The sequence below is a fragment of the Chamaea fasciata genome, unplaced genomic scaffold, assembly GCF_029207755.1.
Source record: "Chamaea fasciata isolate MVZ Bird 193981 ecotype frontalis unplaced genomic scaffold, bChaFas1.0.hap1 SCAF_7, whole genome shotgun sequence".
NCBI classification, from domain to species: Eukaryota; Metazoa; Chordata; class Aves; order Passeriformes; family Sylviidae; genus Chamaea; species Chamaea fasciata.
In genome coordinates, this window is record NW_027094092.1 from 27,429,492 (window position 1) to 27,451,859 (window position 22,368).

Sequence of the window (22,368 nt, forward strand, 5' to 3'; positions counted from 1 at the left end):
CTCTCAGCATTAGAAGAAAACAAAACAATTTAAATTGCAACAGATAAAAAAAAAAAAAAACAAAAACCCAGGCAAACAAATTCCCAGACAGGGCCTGCAGTTGTGCATACTAATATTTGTGTTGTCTTTGAATATTGGTACTCAGTAATGCCAGTATTCTTTCTTAGGAACCTTTTTATCGTGGTTGACTGATATCAGCAGTATTTTTTTAGTAGGAATTCCCTGGAGATCTTACAGTGGAAAGGAGAACAAATTTTGCTTTGCTAGAGAAAAGCAGGGGTAGTGGGATCTGATTTGGCTTTATATCAACTGTAATAACCCACAGTCACTATGGTAAAGAGCAGTAATTGGTTGTATGTGTCCTCTTTTTTTCTTCTAACCATTCCCGTTTATTGTTCAACCACAGCGGGTTTTAGAAAATGATGAAAATGCAGATGAAGTGAACGAGGAAGAAGACTTGGAAGAAGATATTCCAAAACGAAAGAACAGGCCTAGAGGACGGGTAAGTGGAGAGTTTATTGGAATGGAAAGGAAGGAAGCAAGCCTCTGCTTTCTAGTGTGTATTTCTTAAGTGCATTATGCATGCGAAGTATTTATCCATGAATATATGATAGTGATAACACTATAGGTAATTTTCAGTCATATGTAATAGATTTTAAATATTTTTCAGTTTATTTTTGTGAATTGCTGTGAAAGAAAAGGACTATTTTGAAAGTAAAACTTTGGGGGAAATTTATTTTGGTGTTGTATTTACAATTGTAATGTAAACTGTAATAACTATGATGACATCCTGCTATTACAGTGCTCCTAAAAAAAAAATTACTAATTACAGAAAATCAGGAAATTCAGTCATGATAGCCAAAAAAAGTATTAATAAAAGAAACTTGAACTATGTTAATAAGTTTTGCAGCTTTCTTCAGGGTAGCATTTTGTGTCTGACATTGGCTCTCTTGAGCCCATGGTAAATCTTCCATTTGCTTAGAAAGGGCAATATTTTATCCTTAGGGGACTCTGTGTCCCTTCTCTTACCTCAGATGTCTGCACAATTCATCAGGGTACCAGTTAAGTAATGAGGCCAACATTTTAAACTTGGAATCAACATTTTCAATTGTGGGCCCGTAAGCTAGGCATCTGCATAAACGTGAACACAAGTCTCAGAAGTTTTGAGCATTTTCATCTCTCTTTGGCTCCAGTGAATGCTGCAGGGGCACAGGAGCTCTAGAAGTACCTTTTGATGTGTTTACAGAAGTCAAGCAAGAAGGGCCACATTTTAGGCCAAATGAGTAGAATATAATAGCTTTTGAATAAGAGACATGAAACCACATTGAATACTTGCAATGTACTTATGCATCAGGCCCTCTCTTTTGGTTTCTTCTTTGGTTGTTGTGTTGTTTCAGTGTTCTGCTCCTCTTTATTTTGGAGCTTAAGTCTTTTAATATAAGATCAAAGCACTTTAATAATTGGATAAGTATATATTTCACCTTCCTTATTCTCAAAATCACCTGAACCAGTTTCTTTCTTTCTTTCTTTCTTAGCCAAAGACCCCCACCTGGAAAAAAATTTTCCAGAAAAATGTAAGTTTCAGAAAATTTGTACGAACCAGTAACCAAAACCAGGAGATAGAATCAATACATGCACATAAGCTTGACTGTAGCAATCAACTAATATTCCAGGCTAACAATTCTTTTCTAATAAGTTGCTCTCATATAAATTGCACAATGCTGGTTAGTGTGAGTGAAAGGGAGTGAATAGCTAAAAGAGATATATTGCTCAGGAGAAGGGAATTTGGTGTATTCATATGTCCCAGACCTATACAAAGTCCTGAAGTTAGTGTTATGTGCAAGATTTTGCTTCCCTGTTCAGGAAAATATTACAGAATTTTTTCTGTGTTACTGTAAAGAAAGGAGTTGGAGGGTACCAGATGTCCCATTCATTTTCAAGCATACATTTATGTTTTATTTTCTGCCCTAGAACTTGTCCCCTGTTAAGTACAGGACAGCAGGATTGCTTGCTTCTTTCTTGCAGCTAACTCCTGCTCTGCTAGTGCCCTGGCTTCTTTCAGTGCAAGAAAGAGAAGTCTGAATAATGCCAAATACTTCAAGCAATTTTTAGTTTTATTTGATGGCGTCAATAACCAAAGCAAAATGTGGTAGAAATTAGGAATTCAAAATTAGGGCCAGGTTATCTAGCTGTTGGAAACTGGTAAGCCTGAATTGTATCGCACAAGTGCTTTGCCAGTTTTCCAAAGGCAACCATTTTCTAGCCTGACCCCGTATAGGAAATTGAGGCTAAGGATTTAAAATTAGGGACATGAAACAAAATTAGGGTGACATGAAACCTGGGCAGCTATTTGTTTCTGGGAAGGACTTGGTTAGGGTATTTTTAGAGGGCAGAAGAGGGGAAGGACATGCATAGGAAACAAGATCCTTTGGAGTGTGACCTTTGGGGATTCAGAAGAGTGAGAAGGACTAACAGCATAAATGCAGGATTAATGCAGCAGAATTACTGCTCTGGACTTTCCAAATTGCACATGCCCCTTCCTTTCCCTACAGCATGATTTTATTTTTAATCCTGGACTCTCCATCTGTCCTTTTGGCTACTCTCTCTGGCTGCTTCAGGGCTGCTTCAAGGCTGCTGGTCCAGGCCTCACACGTCAAGTCTTGTAGTCTTTGGTGCATCCTGTCAGGAGAATAAAGGCAGCTGTGGATGATTGAATTCAACAGCCTGGGGCACAGACAGCAAGCATGGGGCATTCAGTTTAGTGCCTCTGGGGCAGCTGCTTGGTTTCCTTTCCTCTCAAGGCTAGCCCTGAAATCACAGGGGCATAGGAAGGACACTGAAGGCAGAAGAGGTAGATTTACAGAAGGAGATTTTTAGTGTCTTTGCTGGACAGGGGCAATGTGGTAGGAGCTGGGCAGGGAAGTTTGCTAGAAGATATGAGATGTACACAGCTTCACCTGTGCAGATTGTCTGCTCATCAGCTGGACATCCTATGGGACAATTTCAAAGGCACCAAGCACATTTAGGAACCCAAGTCCCATTGAAAGAAATTGACTTGAAAAATCTCCCCCTCTGTGTTCATTGCATGAAAAAGTGTATCTGACATGTGGTCATGCCATGAATGCTGTGCCCCTGCATTTCTGTGGAGAACAGTTTGAAAGGAAACAGCTGTAAGACTAGCAAAATTCTGAGCAACGAACCTTAAATCAGTGTCATATTCTGAAACGTACCTATGTAAAAATAGTATCTTCCTATTCAACAGGTATGTTCCCAGTGCGTGAATGGAGTCAGAGCTACTGACTAGTGACAAATATAAGACTTTCCATCTTTTCATAGCCCTGAAAAGTCAATGCAGCTGGTAAGACAGGGAAATTAGACCCAAATCCAGGTACCAGCAGAAATATTTATAAGGCAATCACTTGCCTATGTGAAGACTCCTTGATGAGTTGAGGGTTGTGGAGAAGCTGCCATGGACTGAAATTCAGCTTGCTGCACATTTAGCAGCAGTGAGGGAAGAAAAGAAGTAGCCTGGGATTGATTTCATTGCCCAGAGGGAGTTTAAAGAGCTGGCAGTCAGAGAGAAAATAGTGCAGACTAGTAAGATGATTTTATGTGATATGGTCAGTAAAGAAGCTTCCACCAAACAATTGTTGCTGAGGCCATTTCTAGGGTGAAACTGCTTTTCAGTTCACCCTTACAAATCTTGCTCTGCACATGTGTGCTGGACTGCACAGAGGTCTTTGCAGAAGGCAGAGTTATCTTTGTCATACGTAACAGTATTTACCCCATCCAGATAGCTGCAAATCCATGTCTTTCCTTTGGGACTGTGTTAAGAGTTAGACCTGAGCAATCCCAGGGAAATAACATGTGAAGTTTTTATAGATCCATGTTTTGACAGACTTTGTAAGGCCAGTGTAAAACTGTTCCTTATTACTTCTCTTTAGATATCCAATGGAACACAATTCTAATAGTGCTAGTTCTGTTCCAAGCTCATAGAAGAGGGATGGAATTTCTACGGCCCCTTTATGGCTGAGTGCGAATATTCTCAGGATTTCTACACCTTCTTCAGCTTTACCTAACAAAGCTCTGTCCCTTTCTTATTTCTACATGCAAAGGCTTGCAGGATTTGAGTCAGGTGGCCTTGTATAGAGTGTGAAGTATGAACAGTATAATAAGAGGAGGACCAGAAGCAATTCTGTGATTTTTTTTCCCCGGGAATAGAGTAGCTAGGAGAATTAATAAAGCACTATTTAGCCATCCACCTGTGATCACTTCCTCAAACAAAGATCAATTCTAAAATTATTGTCATTTACAGACTGTACATTAGTGAACATGAAAGAGTTGAAGGCCTTGGCTCAGTTCCCAGTTCCACATCACCACTCCAGCATTGGACAGATATGAGCTATTCCCTTGTTGGCATCACAGTTGAGAAGGCTCAGGATCAAGAAGTTTTGATATTGAATTCCACTCTGACCCCTGGAGCTCAAGATAGAGCAGTCTGTGCTGTGGAGGAACGAAGTTTTTCAGTTTCTATAGCTGCCAGTTCGGTCCATATTAGGAACACAGAACTGCAGAGACACCTTTCTGGGTAATTTCTGTTATTGCAGGTAGCCACATTATCTAATCTTTTCCACTAACTGACCAAAGCTCCATTTTATAATTACCCATGGTATCTTTGTCCCAGAAGGCCATTTCAAAACAGTGCTTTTCAGCTAGAAAACAAAACATAACACAAACAATGCCCCTTTGAAAATACTGAAGGAAATAATTTGACCTCTCTTTTATTTGGGGCCTGTTTTCTGGCCAATTTAATGTTTGTATATATCCTTCAACACCTGTTCATCTATTCATTCATTCATATTCAGTTCTGTCAGGTATTTGAACATCTTCAGAAATGAATGTGTGACGATACTCGACTGAATATGTGCTGGCAGTGACCTACTGCCATGGATGAACAGTTTGAGCTATCTGTGGAGAGGATCTCCATTGCATTACAAGGTCCATTAATATAGTGCACATCTTAGGAGATGAAGGGTCAAGACCACTTTGAGAAACCTGTATGGAAGCTGAGGATTTGTTTAGTTTATACTGCACATCTTTCATAGGAGGGTGTGGGGCACAAGGAGACCTGTGGGGTGACAGAATAATGCTAACATTCCTCTTGTCCTTGCAGGCTCGGGGATCTGGAGGTGGCAGGAGACGGAATGATGCTGCCTCCCAGGATGATCATGACAAACCCTATGTTTGTGACAGTAAGTAGCAACCAGACAGCTAATTCTGCTTCCAGCCTGGTCCTACCAGCTCAGTGTACTCAGGGCTTCATATATTACAGCAAAATATTCTGCTGCTCTCTGACTTGCATGTTTGCCACCTGCTGCTGATGCTCTTGGTGTTTTTGCATGAAGGAAATAAAATTAAGTTCTCAGCAAGACTCCACTTTCCTTTGTCCTTTAATAAATCATCTCTTATATTTTCTTTCTCTTTCTCTTTTTCTGGCTTCTCTGCCTTTTGTCTTCTTTTCCCCCATGTAAGTTTCACCCTCTATTTCTTTCTCTGTTTCAGATAGTTACAAACAAAAGCATAACTCAAAAATCTCCGACAAAGGTACTTCACCCTTGTTGTGTCTCTTAATATATTTGGTGACTCTCTTCCCTTCAGTCCTTTTAAAATCTCACTGGGCCAAATTCTGAAGGTCTTATTCCTCACCAGAAAGTAGTCTTGTGGCATCATCAAAAGCTGATTTCCTCTAAGAAACAGATAACATCTCCAATGCTTTGTTTTGATACATATGCACTTTGAATACAGCCTTGCTGTTTGGCATCTTTCAGTTGGATTGCAGGTGAAGCAAGGCATTGTCTGAACACAAAAATTATACTAGAGCCCAGCGTCAACACTGAAGGAGGGTACTAGTGTCCTAGTATTAGTGAGGAGTCCAATATTTGTTACAAAAAGGTTTGGGGATTTTGTACAGTCCTTGATGCCTTCCTTCTTCTTTTGATATTCTTTTTTGCTTCACTGTGTCACTTCTGTGAAGGGCACTTATCTTACCCACATATTTTTGAGGCTTCCCATCTTAAGGCTTACTCCAGAGTATATGTACAATTGTAATTTGTGCTACCAGGTGCTTTCTAGCCTGTAGGACAATAGCCTAAAAAAAGTTAATAGAAGTAGGAGAATAGCAGATCTTCACTTCTGTGATCCAAAAGAGGTGGTTTTGAGAACAACTAGAACCCCTTTCTCTATTATTTGCCTATTTTGCAGCGTTACCGTCCTTAAAAGAATAACCCTTGCTATGTCGATCTATGGGAGTATTTTCTGCTGATTTGTAAAAACAAGAGGAAATGAGGAGCATGCATGGTGAATAAGAACTATATTCCATCTGATGAAATCATATTCTTGTCTGGTGAGACCAGGTGACTACATGCCCAGAAATGGAAAGAGTTGCATATGAATGGGACGTGACACATGATAAAAACATGGTCAAGGAGGAAGAGCCCTTTAAATTATGAAGAGTCAGAAGACTAACGCTGTGATTAAATAGCAGTCCTAGTCCATTGGAAGAACTGTAATGTGTCTTCTAAGACTTCTATGAGAGCCCAAGATGTATCTTGCTGAAATCCACAGGTTTTCTTTACTGGAGATGCATATCTTTCTTTATCTCTTTTCTGGAACATCCTTCTAAATCCAAGGAGAAGAAGTAGTAGTCAGTAGTCAGTGGTAGTCACTTTGAACATAATGACTTTTTATTGTCTGCTCTTGCATTGCTTTTGGATTTTACTAAGAACTCACAACATGCACAGTAGTGCTTTGCACAGAGTAGATTAAACATTGAAGATATCAAAGCAGGCAGCAGAAATCTAGCCTGAAGTCAAGACTCTCATACCTTGTTGTATTGATGGAATTTTGCCTTGGCTTAGATTTTGGAGCATAAATTTTGTCTTTGGTTTCAGAAATATAAACTTTCTTATTTCATTTGGCTGACACCTTTCACTTTTAGGAAACTCACAGTTACAGGTGAGTCATAGTCATAAAGAGTTTTGGACTCCAGACTCGGCACAGTGACTTCTTTTCCATTGAAGTTGCTGATAAAAGGGTTTTATGACAGCAGAACTCTCCTACCTGAGTTTAGAGCAGAAGGGAAGAACTGTCCCAGCTGAAATGTCATCATCCTGAAGTACATCCTTCCCTTGTTAAATTTCTATACAAACATGAGATACAATTAATTATGAGTAATTGGCCTATTATCCTTCATGGGTGGATTTCTTGGATTAATTTTTTTCTTTGAAAAGATTTGATGAATATTTTTATAGATAAAGATTTAATTGTGGTAGATTAGAAATTGGTTTGCAGTACTCCTTGTGAGATGTTTTGGGCAGATAGGTCTGGTTTACATGGAAACATGCAGGTGAAATGCAGTGTATGTATTTCTTGTTTGGGAAAGTATTATTCCCTCAATCACATTATTGGTATAAATAATTAGCTTAATGGGCCAATAGTTTGTTTTTTCTGTAGTTTATTTAATTTGCCTCCAGGTTTCTTTTTCTACAGGTATTCTGATATTTGAGTTTTGAAAATGACCACAGAGAAGAAAGCATAAACACAGCTAAATCAAATTAATTTTCTTATAAAGCTGCATGGGCACAAAAAATGATTTGTAGTCAAAAACTACTTTGCTTTTTAATCATATTTACACATTCATATTTATGGGAAACAAGACTATATCAACAGATTTCATCAGTTATAAAAAAATAGGAAAAAAATTAGGCTGTGTGTCAGTAAGATGATGCAAGAGTGATGCCCAGCTGGCACTGCCCCTTGTGTTGGAAAATAGCAATGTTATCTCTGAGAAGACCTGTCTTTTTCTGTAAGAGGCATTCAGATGTACCCCAGTATTAAACTCAGTCTCAGTATTAAAACTGACTGGAAACATGCAATTTCTAGGTCAAAGAGGTTTTCAAAGCTCAAAATATTTTGTCCTCCTGTGCTTTTAAGAGGAGGTGGTTGGATGCCTGTTTTGTGGAAGGAAATACTAGGAAATACTTCAACTGGTTTTATTGAGTGTATACGGAGGTAGAAGTTCAGAATAAAATGTTTGACCAAAGCATCAATAAAATTGCTAGGATAATCATGAAATGCATTGTTTCACCACATCAACAAGTAGAAAACTTGGTGGTCAGATTTTCAACCAGTTGCACTGGATAGTACTGTGCCTTAAGCTCCCTTGGGATCTCTTTGATAACAACAGTGGCAGGGAAGCCTGGTGGGAGATGGGTACAGACTGCAAATGGTAACATAGCCAAATGGCTCAGCAGCTGTATGTGAGCAGTCCCAATTATAGCTTGGGCACCTGGTTAGGAGACGCAGCAGATGCTTCAAAGAAGAGTGGAAAGTAAGGCTTGAAAAGCAAAAAGCAAAGCAAAGCCTGTGGTGTCAAGCAAGTGGAAGATAAACCACCATCACTGTTCATAATAAACGAGGCATGTGATTTTTAGAGGAACAGAGTGAATGAATGAATGAATACCTACAGGTTTAATAAGAGTTGATGTTATGTCACTGTCAAATATTCAACTGGGGAACCATTATTTCTACTGAGAAGTCTTCTTAAAAATCCTTCCACTATTTTAATAGTGTTTATCATGTATTACTTACTATTTTTAAAAAGAACAGCCTTCTCTGAAGTTTTATCTAGAAACCTGTATTCTGGTTTAAAAGTTGCAATCAGTTTGTAGCACTTGAGTTCCATGGCTCCAAATGTCTACTTCCTTTACCCAGAGAAGTTAGTCTGTGCTGAATCTCTGCAAGTTATTAACTTTCCTGCTGCCCCTCCTCACTTTTATGCTTTTATTCTTCTCAAGTTCCCATGGAGACGTGGGACTATGTGCATCCACCTTTGTTTTCTGTCCCACTATCTATGGACGATTTCCCTTGCCCCTCTGAAACCCTTTTACCAATATGTCCTTGTCTCCTTTTAGTTTTATTCCCATGTAAACTCCTGTTTTAGCATAGCTACTTATATTTGTATCATATCCTTTTTTTTTGTAGTCCCTCTGAGACTGAACTGTACATTCAGATCCATTCCTTGTGCAAAATGAGCATTGACTGAAACCTTCCTAGGATCTCTGATGGATCAGTGACTAATGCAACATTGTATGTACCCAGAGACACTGATCTTGCAGTACTTTGTAGAAGCTGATTCTTTCGTCAAGAACCTAATTTTACGGTTTCTCTAGTTATTTAACCTACATTTTCTCTGCTGAAGTCCAAGACTAGCAGTCCTTGCACTATTCTCAAGGGGTAACACTGCGCTCTATGCCTGTAAACACATACTGGGACTTCTTTCAGCTGTGTTTTCTTCAGCTCTTTTACTAAGCTTGTTTCTTTCATTTGGAAAAACTCCAACGGGCATTTTTAAAGTAGTAGTGACCAGAACAAAGTTAAATGTGATCTTCTGAGGATAGAAGCATTTCTGAAGATGAGTGGTTGATAGATTTACATGTACTTACAATTACTTTTAGAAACTGGATTTATGCAACTTGCTCTGTTATGTGTTCATGAGAGGCACAGGGATGGCTGACCTAACAGGTTATTTAGTAATCATCTCCTGGTATTATCCTTTCTAGTGAATCCCTAAGTAGATAAGCAGTAACATCTAGAATAAGATGCTTGTTCAGATGAACTCAACAAACAACTCTCCCACTATAGCTGCTGATCTTGGCATCCATTGACTACATTATTGGTAGAAAAGACAAGATTAGATAGGTAAGGACATTTAAATTTATTTTTTTTTAAATACTGGATAACAGATGCGGAATAGAGCACATGGTAAGAGGAGAACAGAGTTGACTCTGGCAGTTGAACATTTTCTACTCATGTAGGATAGTTGTTTAATCCTTTGCACTGGCTAGCAAGCCATTTATTGAAATGTGCACAGCTGTATTGTTGAGCTGTGCGTGTTTTGCACTGGGGTTCAAAGTTACTGTAATCTTAAAACAGCAGGTAGATTCTGGGACTTGTCCTCTGGGGCCACTGAAACAAGGACTATTTAGCTCCCTATTCTACCTGCAGAAAATTCCCTGTGGAATGGGTTACTAAATTGTTGCTCTCATACTGCAGGTGTATAGTGTGACAGTACTGATCAAAGAGGGACAAATGTAATGTCTTTCTATCAGTGGAGGTCAAAATGCACTGTTAATGTTTGAGATCTCTAGATGTGCCAGAGTCTGTACACAACTGAAACAGGGGGGAATATATTGCCAAAACAAGGACAAGTTTGGGATTTTTTTTGAGTGGAGTGAATGGTAGGACAGGAAGATAACTTTGAGGAATGACTGCCTGCCAGAAGCTAACTCAAGATTTAGTATTTGACATGGCACAGCTGAAAAGAAAGAACAGGAGGCAACAGAGAAAAGCAAAGACAATGAGGGGGACAAAATTCAGTGTGCAAAAAGAAAAAGAAAAAAAGGCAGCATGTACTCCTCCAGTTTCCTGTTTCCACTAAAAACATGGATTGTTTCCTTCTGTCTCATGCTGGTGACAGATTGTGCAAAATGTATGTGGAGAGCTGGCTGGAACACAGCTCACAGGCTGCCAAGGACCAAATGTGTAACTATTTCAAAATGACAGCAACACAGCCATTAGATATTTGATGAAGAAGTCTTTTAAGTCATAGGTTTCAAATCCCCTTTTTAACAGGGGAAGTATTTCATTCATTTTATATTCGTTGTACTCATTGAGAAATATAAACAGAATGAGAATTTGCTTATCCAAAGAATTGCAGGGTGCTACAGCCCGGAACTTAGAAGAGAGCTCTCTTTTATGAAACACTCACTGCTTACAATTATACTGTTTCCCCCCACGTAATGCAGTTGTGTAACATCTTCATATCAGTCTTCAAATTTGAAGGAAAGTAAGGTTCATCATAGGAGACTGTCTGGTAGCCTCATCAAAAAAAATATCTCCCTCTTCCCCATTTGTGACATTTGGTCTGCACTGCTGTATTACTGCTTACTTACCCAGCTCGTTCTTAAGGCAGCATTCACATCAGGTCATAGCAAAAATATATCCTTTGAATGCAGGAGGAATTGGAGTGGGTTACATTCTACAAACTCCCACTGGTTTTTTTGAGCTTGGCTACCTAATTAAAGATCAAGTCAACTTCCCAGTGTTGAGATTCAGGATGAAATCTACCACATGCAAGGGTGATGAGCCTATCCAGCAAGGAAAATTGAGATAAAAGAGTCAAAGGTGCTGAAAGGAAGGCCACTGGACAAAGTTTATGTGAAAAGCACACTCTCACTTGCTATGTGTGAGCTGCATAGTGTTAAAAACTAATCAACAGCATGCATTTCAGACTGGGAGAACCAGTTCTCACAATGCTTTTGTCAGCTCTAAAAATGAGAAAGATGTGGTGTAAGCACTGGTGTGGATGCTGGAATACATGGATTCCAGTTCTGGTAATGAAAAAATATCACTGTGTGGGAAACTCAGCCCCTCTGCGGTTCTCTTTTTTCAGAACTGAAATGAGAATAGTATTTCCCACTCAGGAATGTGGAGGAAGATTAATTAATGTTTAAAAAGCCAGTCTGCAGTGGGAAGAGTTATATAAGAGCTAAGTGTTTATTAATGATCACCCTTTTATAGAAACTACTTCTTAGCCCAGTGATATGGTAGATTAATAAAATGTGCTCTTACCTGGAAAATAAGACATTAGGGTGAATTCAAAAAGATTCAATCTGTTGGAGAAACCACGAAGTTCTGACTTAGCTTTCATTCTAGCAAAGTCTCACTGAAGCCAATGGTTCTTTTGCCTGACTAATATCATGACCCTTTTCCCCCTGCAAAAGTCTAATTTGTTTGAGGGACTCATGAAATCTCTGCAGTTTCAATTCATGGCAGGGCTTCGGACTCTTTTCATGACACAAAATGAATTTGAAAAACGGAAAAATCTAGACATCAAGAACAAAGGCTGCTGGAACTGCAAATCTTTGGCCCTACAAAGGATCTGCTATGACAATGTAAACCAAACTCATTTGCCTCAGTTCTGGTTATAAAGTCGTCGAAATCAGTTTCTCACAAGGCATGTCTGAGACTGCTGTCACCGTTGAAGGCCACCTGGAAGTCCTTACAATGGAAAGGACTCAGCTGCAGAATTACTGCTGCCTCAGCTTATATCAACCCTTGCTTTTTCCCACTGAGCTGATACTTTTTTGCTGAAGAAGGATGAGTCTGCAAACCCATCTGATTTCCTATGTCATCCTTAACTCCCTATCTAAAATCCCTGCAGGATCCTATAAGGAATGGAGTAAACACCACCGTTTTGGGACTTGCTGCAGGGAATGCAAGTTTACTTTTGAGCGTTGGCCGCCTGATAGTGTTCTGGAAATAATTGGACAGAAGTCTTTGGGCAGTATTGGTAATTCATAGCAATAGAATTATTTTTTTAACATTCTTCTTCGAATGCATCAATATATGTGGGATAGAGTAGGATACTTGATGAGCCGATCCAGCTCATCTAGCAGATGGTCAATCTGCTAGAAATGTAAATCTCTTTCTCCACTCTAAGAAGTGCTACAACATTTATGTAATTAGAGGAGGTTACCATTCTGAAAGAATTTAAGCAGTGAGCTCTCTCTGGGTTGATGATGTTGAAAAGTGTTATGCTTTTCCACTATGCAAAGCATTGGGAAAGTCATACAGAACTGCAGGTATCTTGTTGTTTTGGCTCTTGTTCAGCATCTGTTCCACTGCTTGTCCTTTGCCCTGCAGGACCACAGAGAAGGAGAAGTAGTTTCCCTCTCCAGAATGCACTGGAAGAAAACAAGGATGGTACTAGAAGAAGGGAGACTGAACTGATGTTTTGTGGACTGCATGCATCTAACAACAGTCTAGTCCTTCAAAATGTCTTGCAATGGAGTTAGGTTTACATAGGAAAAATGAAGGCAGATGCTTCAAAGAATGGATATGCATATCTATATGAGTATTTTATTTCTCCCAATATTCCCTCTTCCCTCCTGCAGGAAGTTTCATTTCTGAATTAAGGCCATTCAAAGACTTAAAAAATCTGTGACTGAGGACAGGACATATTGCGCTTCAAAGAAACTTCTTTCTTGTTATGATGACTCTGTGATCATCACAATGACTCTGTGGACTTTGCACAATGAAGAAAACTGGGATTAAGTATCTAATATTCCAGATCACTCATACATATCATGAGCTTGTTTGACATGTTTCTAACAAAGACAAGCATTTTCCTTGAGGGAGTTTGTAAATCAGTTAGAAGAGATTAAGAATGAAATATATTATTGTAATAGGCTTTCATTTGCAATTTTCTATAATCTGTTCCAAAAGGTAGAACATCAGTTGGTGTTTTCTGAGAAGTAGCAGAAAGGTATAAAATTTTAAGCTTTATTTATATGTAAATGAGTAAATGGGATGAGGGTGGGGTTTTTTGTTTTGCTTTGTTTCTTTTCTTTTCTTTTTTTTTTTTTTTTTTAATTTTTTTTGTGGATATTCCCAGACTCAGGTGTCTGGAGAATGGGAAGAAAGTATCTATATGTGTTGCAGGATACATACTGTGGCCAACTTAAGTTTTTAGGAGTGGATGGTCACTTACTCCTTGCAGATCCTTTTCAGGGGGTTCTAAAAACAGGATTCTGTTCTTTCTTCTGGCACCATTTCCTTTGGCCTTCTAAGCAAGCTTTGCAGGACAGACTGCTGGACATGACATTTATTCCTGTGTGGAATCCTTGAAGTTAGTTAAGGTAATAAAGTGACTGAAAATGTCTCCGGAAGTAAAAACTTGCAAGAAGGGCACTAAACTTTTTGTCTTTGTTTTCTAATCTTTTAAAATGGAAATATTTGTACTTGGTAGATGAAGTAGCTGTATAAAAGAAAATGGACTTTCAGAGAATGCTTTGAAGATGTAAAGTGATAATTTTTTGAGACAATAACATGAATTAAAAACTTTATAGAAAATCAATTAATATGTAATGAATCTTATGATGTTGTCTGCCCTTGCTGTAAGTTCCCTGTGAAAGTGTAGACCTTTCATCACCCTGAGTTGTTTGATTCTATCCTAAATATTTGTTGATTTAATCCTAAAATAAATGACAGTTCAGGAGCAGGATTCTCTATCACACATTGTATTGTTTATTGGGATGCTGAATATGAAGTTTACCTGAATTGAGGCAAATAAGTATCACTGCCAAATGTTTTTTTAGCAAGAAACTGTGGATGATTTCCATCTCCTTGTCTTAACTGGGAATCTGCGAATAAAGTTATTTAACATTTAGTGAAAGTATTTTAAAAAATCCCAGCTTTTTCCTTTTTTCAGAGATCAGTAATGAAGAAAATAATGTCTTTTCTTCTCAGTCTTGCTCCCATTGCTGTGTTTTGTGCAGCATCACTGCTGGAACTGGCATTTCATTTAATTTTATGTGCAGTCTTGTTAGTAATCTTAGCAGAGAGGATTAGGGCTCTGTGATCTGCAGGGACTGAATGTGCATTTGCCTAGGGCTGTGGGAAAGACTGCTGGAAGCATGGTGGGAAGAAACCTTGTTGGAGGACCTGCAGCTACAGGACTGCCCTCTGTCACCTTTCACCAGTGCCGGCTGGAAGGGTTTTGGGCAGGCGCATGGAGAGCGTGGTGCTGTTCTCAGGGGAAAAGGGAGCATTATTTGAGAGGATGCTGCTGTGGTTGTGGATCACACTGATGTTTCCATTCTCTCTTCCCTTCCCTCATATCTCCTTTCCATCCAGTCTGTGGCAAGCGTTACAAGAACAGGCCTGGGCTGAGCTACCACTATGCTCACACCCACCTCGCCAGTGAAGAGGGTGATGAAGCCCGTGAGCAGGAGACCCGCTCTTCCCCTGTCCATCGAAATGAAAACCACAAACGTGAGTAGGATTTTCCCTTTGCCTTTGAGATCCTTTTCAGGGGTGTTGCCTCCACCCTGTCTTTGCCTTGGGGAGCCTGGTGTTATTGCCTGGTTCAGTTGTGAGTGATTGGGACCTGGATGCTTGGAGCTAATCAGCCACAGCTCACACGGGTGCTGGCTCAGCTAGTCAGAAATTCATTTCAAACCCAGCATTATCTCTGCAGCAAGTCACTTTTCCATTACTGCTCCTGTGGGGAGGAGGTGGCAAAGAGAGGGGGGAAAAGAAGAGATGCCCAACCTGCCCATCATCAAGCAGCCTCCCAGTGGCTTTTAGTAAGGATGTCAAAAAATAGGCATCCAGTAGTTTCTGGGGGCTGTCTTTGTTTTCCCTTTAAATAAGAGATATTTGTCAATGTCTCAGCTTTTCAGTATGAAAATAACAGCACCTTTCTGCCTTATACCTTCACCTGCTGCACAAACAGCTTACCTTCAACTTCGCCAAAAGTTGCTTCTTAGTTACAATTTGACAAAAGCTATGAAAACACGTCAGTACTAATCTGCAAGAAGGAGAGCTGGAACATGAAGGGAGAATGTGCCTCAATTTCCCACACTGGTACAGCGCTGAAAGAAATCTAAGTGGTCCGAATTTTTCTGTAATGAATCACATTTGCTCAGTGTAAGCATAAGGTCCATTGCCCCATTTGACTGTCCCTTCTTCGCTCCCTAGGCACAGAATAGGAGGTCAAGGAGACTGTGTTCTATTACTGATTTTTGCAAGTCTCTAATCCCCTGTTTCTCAGTTTTCCAGAGTGCAATACTATGTGATGTTTGCTGTGACCTTGGGATTTGTGTAAATGTCTTTGTTTGCTTTCAAAAAGTTCTTTTGGATCAGCATATGATCTGTGTTATTTTAGTTCAAAGTAATAAAGCAATAAAATGCTTATGGGGAAAAAATATGTCAGAAACCCCTTTCTAATACCGTAAGAACTTCAAAAAATATGGAAGTAGGAAAAAATTTTCTTTCTAAGCCGTGTAATTGATAATTATCCCCAGGGAGGTGTGGGAGGGGGTTTCCTTCCTCCAAAGCATCTGCTACTAGCCACTGTCTGAGCTTGAAGGACTGTTAAGTGTGATCCCATTTGGCAAGCTCTATGTTTCTGTCACTTTTATGCTCTACCTTTTAGTTATTCACATGTTTTGTCGATTCACAGCAAAAGTAATTTTGACTCCTCCAGCTGTTGATAAACTTGAGCTGTCAATGTACTAAGAGTGACTGCTTGGGCAGGCAGGGGAATGTCAGTGTTCAGCCAGTAGCTTTTGTTTATTTAGCATTTACATCAGCTTTGGGGTTTTTGTTGGTTGGTTGGTTTCTTCCTGTGCCTGCAGTCATTAGTAATAGTTGCATACCTGAGAGGAATATTGCAAGTCTGTATTGAATCATTATTGATAATGGTCTTGCAATAGATGCCCAAAAAAAGAAGGGTAGTGTCCCGTTCCCTGAAATCAGCTTGTCATGGGTGCCAAGGGGTCTCAGTCCTTGGATTTCTGGTGCTTAGGAAAAGATAGAAGTTAGCAAGAAGAGCTAGAAAAGTCATGGTAAGGTTAGGGGCAGCTGACTTTGACCCATGATAAAAACAGCACGTTCTACACTGTGGGAAAGAGACCTACTTGGGCTTGTGTTCCCCCAGAGCAAGTGGCAAAGGGAAGCTGCTGATGCACAGATCCACAAGCAGGCAGAAATTTAGAACCGTTGGGGTAAACCTCTCTGATGCCCAGATTCTGGAGTGGAAAGAATAACCAGCCAGGAGCCAGTGAGGTATAGGCAAAAGCCATGCAAATGTGCAGATCAGCCTTGGGGAAAGTCGCAGATGCTGGAAGGTAACTGTCCCAAATGGCTGAGCTGTCACAGTGGCTGTTTGTTCCTTTTTTGCCTGTTTGTTTGTTTACAGCCTTGAGCTCAGATCTTGCATCTTTGCTCTTCCAGTTGGTGATATTTAATTTATGCTGCCATTTATCTTCCATGTGAATGCTAATTGTCCACATTGCTAATGTGCAGTCATTAAATGGTCCCTTTGTACAGGGGGATGGTGGGGACCCAGAGCATGAGATCCTTCCTCTCCCCTAAGAGCTGCTAGGCATGTGTTATGAATTAGATTTGACAGGTCTGCAGTATCACTGGTCTCAAGCTTCAAGAGTCCTCTCTGCATGAGCTTGGGGGCTGGGGTAGGTGGGAGGGAGGGAAGGCAGGGGGATGTTAATCCAAACAGCTAATCCACAACCCACTGAGCAGGAGCACCAGAGATATGGTGTAGAGTAGGATCTGGTTATTTGCTGAGCAGTGTGTCAGAAATACGAGCAGCCTGATTTAGAAAAGGCAAGGCAAATCAAACCAGCCATTTGGATGGAGTTAGTTGTGCCGTGGGAGGTGAGCACCAGGTCAGTAAAGTTCAGGCAGGCAGCTGCAGCATGAACTTCCTTCCTTTGTACCCATGTCTCCTCTACAGCTTCCACTCCTTGCAGAACCTGCAGTAACAGCAGCCCTGGTGATGCAGGGAGGAGCAGGGCTTCTGCAGGATTCAGCTATTGATGCCCTAATGGGTGCCAGATCAAGACCTGAAAGCGTCTTGTCTTTTTGCATATTTAGTCCCCTCTATTTCATGCACAGAACAATTTGAGTAGGTCAGAAAATTATCCAGAGATTGGAAAAGAGATGTAGATAGGAGGAATCTACATAAAAATGAGAACCATGGAATAGGTGTGCATCAAAGAACTGGGACTTGTACAAGTCCCATAACTCACCTTGGCACATCTCACTGTCCTTGACCATGTAGAAGGTTTGTCTGTTTACATCTCTTTACATCTCTCTCTCCTTCTGTCCTTCTTTCTCACATAAAGATTACTTGTTACAACATGAAAGACAGTTCAACAGTCAACACCCTAGCCTGTGTTCTGTTTGAGCTTTAGTGGCTTGCTTTATATGCTTAATCTAGCCCTTTGACACAAATAAATAGCCCTTCCTCAGTGTCTAGTCTTGCCTCTGCCTATACATACATTTATTTCTGACCTACTCTCTGAATTTTTACCTGAGTCTTGAACTGTGAAAAGGAAATTATAGAAAACCTTTAAAAAGTCAACTTCCCCTTTCCTCAACTCCACTGGAAAAATAAATGATCCCACACCATTTTAAGACGTTTTCTCTGCTGGCTTTTCCTCTACATGTTGGCACGGAGACCGTGAGATTTGCGAGCCCAGGGTGCATCCAAGCCTGCCACAAAACACCTGCTGTTTTATTCCATCTCTCTCCATGGGTACAGGCCAGCTCTGGGGGCAGCTGGCGCTCACAAATTTTGAGACACTTCTGATATAGGAATTACATTAGACTTCTATCTATTGAAATGTTTCTGTGAATGAGTGTACTAGTATAAAATACTCTTTCTTAATTCCTGGGAGAATAGGACAGTGTGTCTACATGGAGAAAAACTTCCTCTCCTTTAAAGGAGAAGAATTTTCAGTGGCATTTTGCTGTGTGAAATGTTGATTGCAGGCGGCTGTGCAGAAACAGGAACTGAACAGGATCTTATGCCCACAAGCACTTTGACCAATGACAATCCTAAATGAAGTACATTGTGCCAAGTGCAGATTGATCCATTGTGCAATACATGTCGTTAAGGAGGATGCATTCCTGTGCCCTCCTGCCCCTCTGCTAGCTTAAGCATCTGCCCTGCAAAACCACCTGTGTACATTATTTCATGGCATCAGCCTGTTGTGCCGAGTTCCATCCCAGATTTTATTATGTGGATAAATCTCTACTGGAGAGACCAGCCAAAGTTGTTTGTGTACTCTAAGCATAATTGGATACCCGGTCTCCAGAGATAAAAAATTAATGTGCTAACCTCAGTGTGCCTCCAAGCTGTCCTCCAGCTCCCCCACACAGTCATCTTTGAAACATTTTTATTTCCATCCAGGCAGGGGGCTGGCCATGAATAAATGACGAGAGTCAGCCCCTCAGTTGGAGACGAGCTGTTTGTTCCTCTCCACAAGCAGCATCAATTTGAAAAGCTACATCAGGCCTACTTTTTCCCTGCCTCAGTGCTGATCCTTGCTGGGGCCATGGTGGGAGCTACTTCTGAATGCAAGGATGCATCAATGCCCACCTTGCAACAAGATACCCTGCAGCAGGTGCTTTTCAGTGAAAATACGTACATTACCTTGAGTTGACTTCTTAGGCATTTAATCTGCTTGAGATTTTCTCTTTGCACAGTTTGTTTTCATAAGGAAAAACACTCAAAATGCTGAAAGAAACAGTAGTGATTGGAGAGTTTGAACTGTGTAAAGATTTCCCTTAAATCCCATTTGCAACTGTAAATTACTGAGATTTTGTGCATGTATTTTGCGGCGCTGAGTTAAGAAATAGATCAGTTGCTTAGAGTTATGGCATAGTGGAAAATCCCAAACTCATCTCCTGTGTAGGGGGAGTGCTAATCTGCAACCCACTTTTTGTTTGTTTGTTTTGATTGGAGTCATGGGATGGTTGTTTTGTTAGTTTGGTGTTTCTTTTCTATACTGCCTGGACAGGGACTAAAATGTTGCTGTCGATGTGCAACTGTCATTGAAGAGAAGTACCGAGTGCTTCTCAGTAGTTTATGGGAATATATTTCCAATCTGACTAATTGGTTTTTGAAAAACCTGAGTTGCTTCAGCAGCACATCAGCTCTTGATTTAGGATTGTATCATTTATGTATTTGTATTTTTTTCTTTTTCTGCCATCTCCCTGCTTTTTCTGCCTTTTTTTCCCCTCCTTCATGTAAAATTTAAACCAAGTAAAATCCAACCGCTTTGACTGAATTTGAACTGAATAGGTGCTCTCTGCCTTCTCACAATCCTCCAGTGAGTAATTTCCAAATAAAAGCCTATAAGATGTTGCAGGGACCCAATTCATGGTACTGGCCATTCTCACCTGAATATTGAGGGATGCTGCCAGATGGGGCTGTATATTGGGCATTACAATCCCTTCTTGAGGTGGGATATATTCCCTTAGCCAATGGGAATGATGTGTTTCAGTGGCCGGGTGCCACTAGAGAGGTACCCCTTAAAGTCAGGAAATCTTTATTTTAAGGTGTCAGACTCTTTTGTCTGTCCTCCTACTCTGTATGTCCTACTGTTTATCATCATAAAGGCACTAGGTAGTTACAGTGTTTTACTCCTGGCAGTGGGCTTTTGGCTGATGCTTTTGGTGTTCCTGCAGAAGACTCTGTAAGGTCAGTGCACAGAAATTCTATGAAATGGTGCCTTAAAGTGGCAGAACACTGATTCCCTAAATCTGCTGAATCCAATCAGTTGATGCTGTATTTTCCTAGCTGTACTTTCCAGCTACCTAGCTCACCTTCCAACTCTTTCATTAGCTGCTCAATTTAAGGGCCACACTGATTCCTGTAAAAGAGATGATCAAATGATCTTTCTTTCCCCATATTTAGTGGCTTCCTCTGACTTTTACAGATATACCTCCTTCTCCTAGCACTTCTTGTAGGGCTCCTTGGTTGTGCTTCTCTGTGAGCAGGGGCTGTAGGAAAGGCAAACCTTTCAGAGTTGCTAAAAGCTGTGCAAAAGCAACAGCTTCTTCTATCCCCACACTACCAGCCAACTCAAAAAAGGAGATAAAATCCAGTTACTACAGAGACCTGGCGATACTTTGGGTGGGTGGTTTGCAGCACCTCTCAGTAGCATATCCTGCTTCTCTGGCTGCCAGCAAAGGGCATGCCCATCCCGTGCGGGGGAGTGCAGCGTGGGGAGCAGAAGCTTGTGGAGGCCGTGGGGCTGTGCAGGCTGATTAGCACGACTCTGGGAACAGAGCACCCGCTGTTTCCCAGCGTTACACCCAAGTTCCAAGTGTGTATGGTAGAAAACAGCACCGCTTCGACACAGATGTGCCGCCTCCAGCCTGCTGCACAGCCCTGTATCAAGTGCCCCAACACTTCCCGGTTTTGGGCCAGCCAACATGCTTATCTGTGGTGCTAACAACAGAGTAAGTGACTGGCCATTTCCTCTCATTCAGTTTGCTTTACACTTCTTCCTGAAAAGCTGCAAGGAAAAACCCATGCACTTAATTTGCCGCGAGGAGTCCCCAGAAATGGCCGTGCACATCCCTGCCTAGGGCGTGCATGAGAGAGAGCAAGAGCTTTGAGCGCAGTTCAGCTGTGTGTGGTGTGTTCCTCACCACACCAGCAGTTGGTGGGGTCTAGCCTTGAGCACAGAAGCAGCTCCCCAGTCCACCTCTCTGCCCCACCATTGCTCACTGCACCCAGCAATGACAGGGACAGAAGGGGGTGCATGCCCAGCCAGCCTTCTCCCTCCTCTTCCATCAAAGAAAGCCACAGTCCAGGCACTGCTTTTCTTTTGCCTTCTCCTTAAAGCCATGTTTTCATTTAATCATCACAGTGTAATTTCTCTGGTGAGCCTGCCTGCCCTGCACTGAGCCATTCAGAGCAGCAAGCGGAGGGGCCGCGCTGCCATTCCTTACGCTGGAGAGCAGAGGCAGGCAGGTGGCAAGGCCGGCGGCAGCCAGCCGGGCCCACGGTCACCATGGAGACGGGCCAGGCCTGCCAAGGAGGAACGCTGGAAGCCAGGGGGGGCGAGGACAGGCACATGGAGACATAGGTTGGGATTATCTGTCACCGAGGCCTCCAAGGGGCTTGACGACCGCAGGCGCAGGCTCTTGGCTGGCGTTCTCCTGCTCAGGCGGCCAGATATTGGACTTGCCCTTTGCCAGGGAGAAAAAGGGAGGAGCTGGAAAGGAAAACTGGCCCCATCTCAGACAAAGAGTCTTGTAAATTAAACAAAAAACCCTAACAAACAAAACCCCAACGAAAAAAGCAAATCCACCCATTTTTCCTCTGTTGTAAAGTGCGCTGGCTTGACTCAGGCCTACACGCAGGGTCCTGCGGTCTCTACTGTGCTCTGAAGATCCCAATTGCAAACAGAGTAAATGGCCTGATTCAAAGCCTTTTGAATTTAATTGAAAACCTCCAGTGGGCATTATTGGTTTTGGATCAAACCCAGAAGAAACAGGTAAGAGCTGGACAAAATGTGCTAGGAAAAGTCCCTTTGTGAATGCGTATATCTCTGACTGTAGCCAATTCACTGTAATCATTGAAATAAATGATGCAGAGCTCCACACCCCAGCAGCAAGGCATGCACTCCATGCATTCTCCATTGCCTTCCCAGTAACGTGGATATGACAAAAAACAGGGATAAAATGCTGCCAAACATAGATGCGTATCTTAAATTATGGTTCAGTATTGTGCTGTATTACGTACATGCTGAAGAAATATATGTGACAGTGATTGGTTACCCAGGAACAGAGAACCAGTTTTTCTTTTAAGCACTGGTTCCACCTCCCAAGTTTTTGAAGATTGTGATCCAAATCATCAAAATAATTTCACTTAAAAATCAGAAAAATGGATAGATACAGGTTCTATTTATTTGAAGGTTTGTC

The 22,368-nt window shown here is 41.2% G+C and overlaps 1 protein-coding gene across 6 annotated transcripts in view; it reads left to right on the forward strand.

Annotated features, from left to right (window-relative positions):
- Nucleotides 1-22,368, forward strand: part of DPF3 (double PHD fingers 3) — a 178,998-nt gene that overhangs the window by 123,179 nt on the left and 33,451 nt on the right. For 4 of the 6 annotated variants that reach the window (XR_010721901.1, XM_066188179.1, XM_066188178.1 and 1 more), the window contains exons 5-8: nucleotides 407-502; nucleotides 1,536-1,574; nucleotides 5,174-5,252; nucleotides 14,758-14,895. Coding sequence is in view for 5 of the 6 variants with exons in the window: in XM_066188179.1 (XP_066044276.1) it covers nucleotides 407-502; nucleotides 1,536-1,574; nucleotides 5,174-5,252; nucleotides 14,758-14,895 (352 nt within the window). In the remaining variant the exon portion in view is untranslated. The remainder of the gene's footprint in view (nucleotides 1-406; nucleotides 503-1,535; nucleotides 1,575-5,173; nucleotides 5,253-14,757; nucleotides 14,896-22,368) is intronic. The other 2 variants (XM_066188180.1, XM_066188181.1) reach the window with 1 other exon arrangement.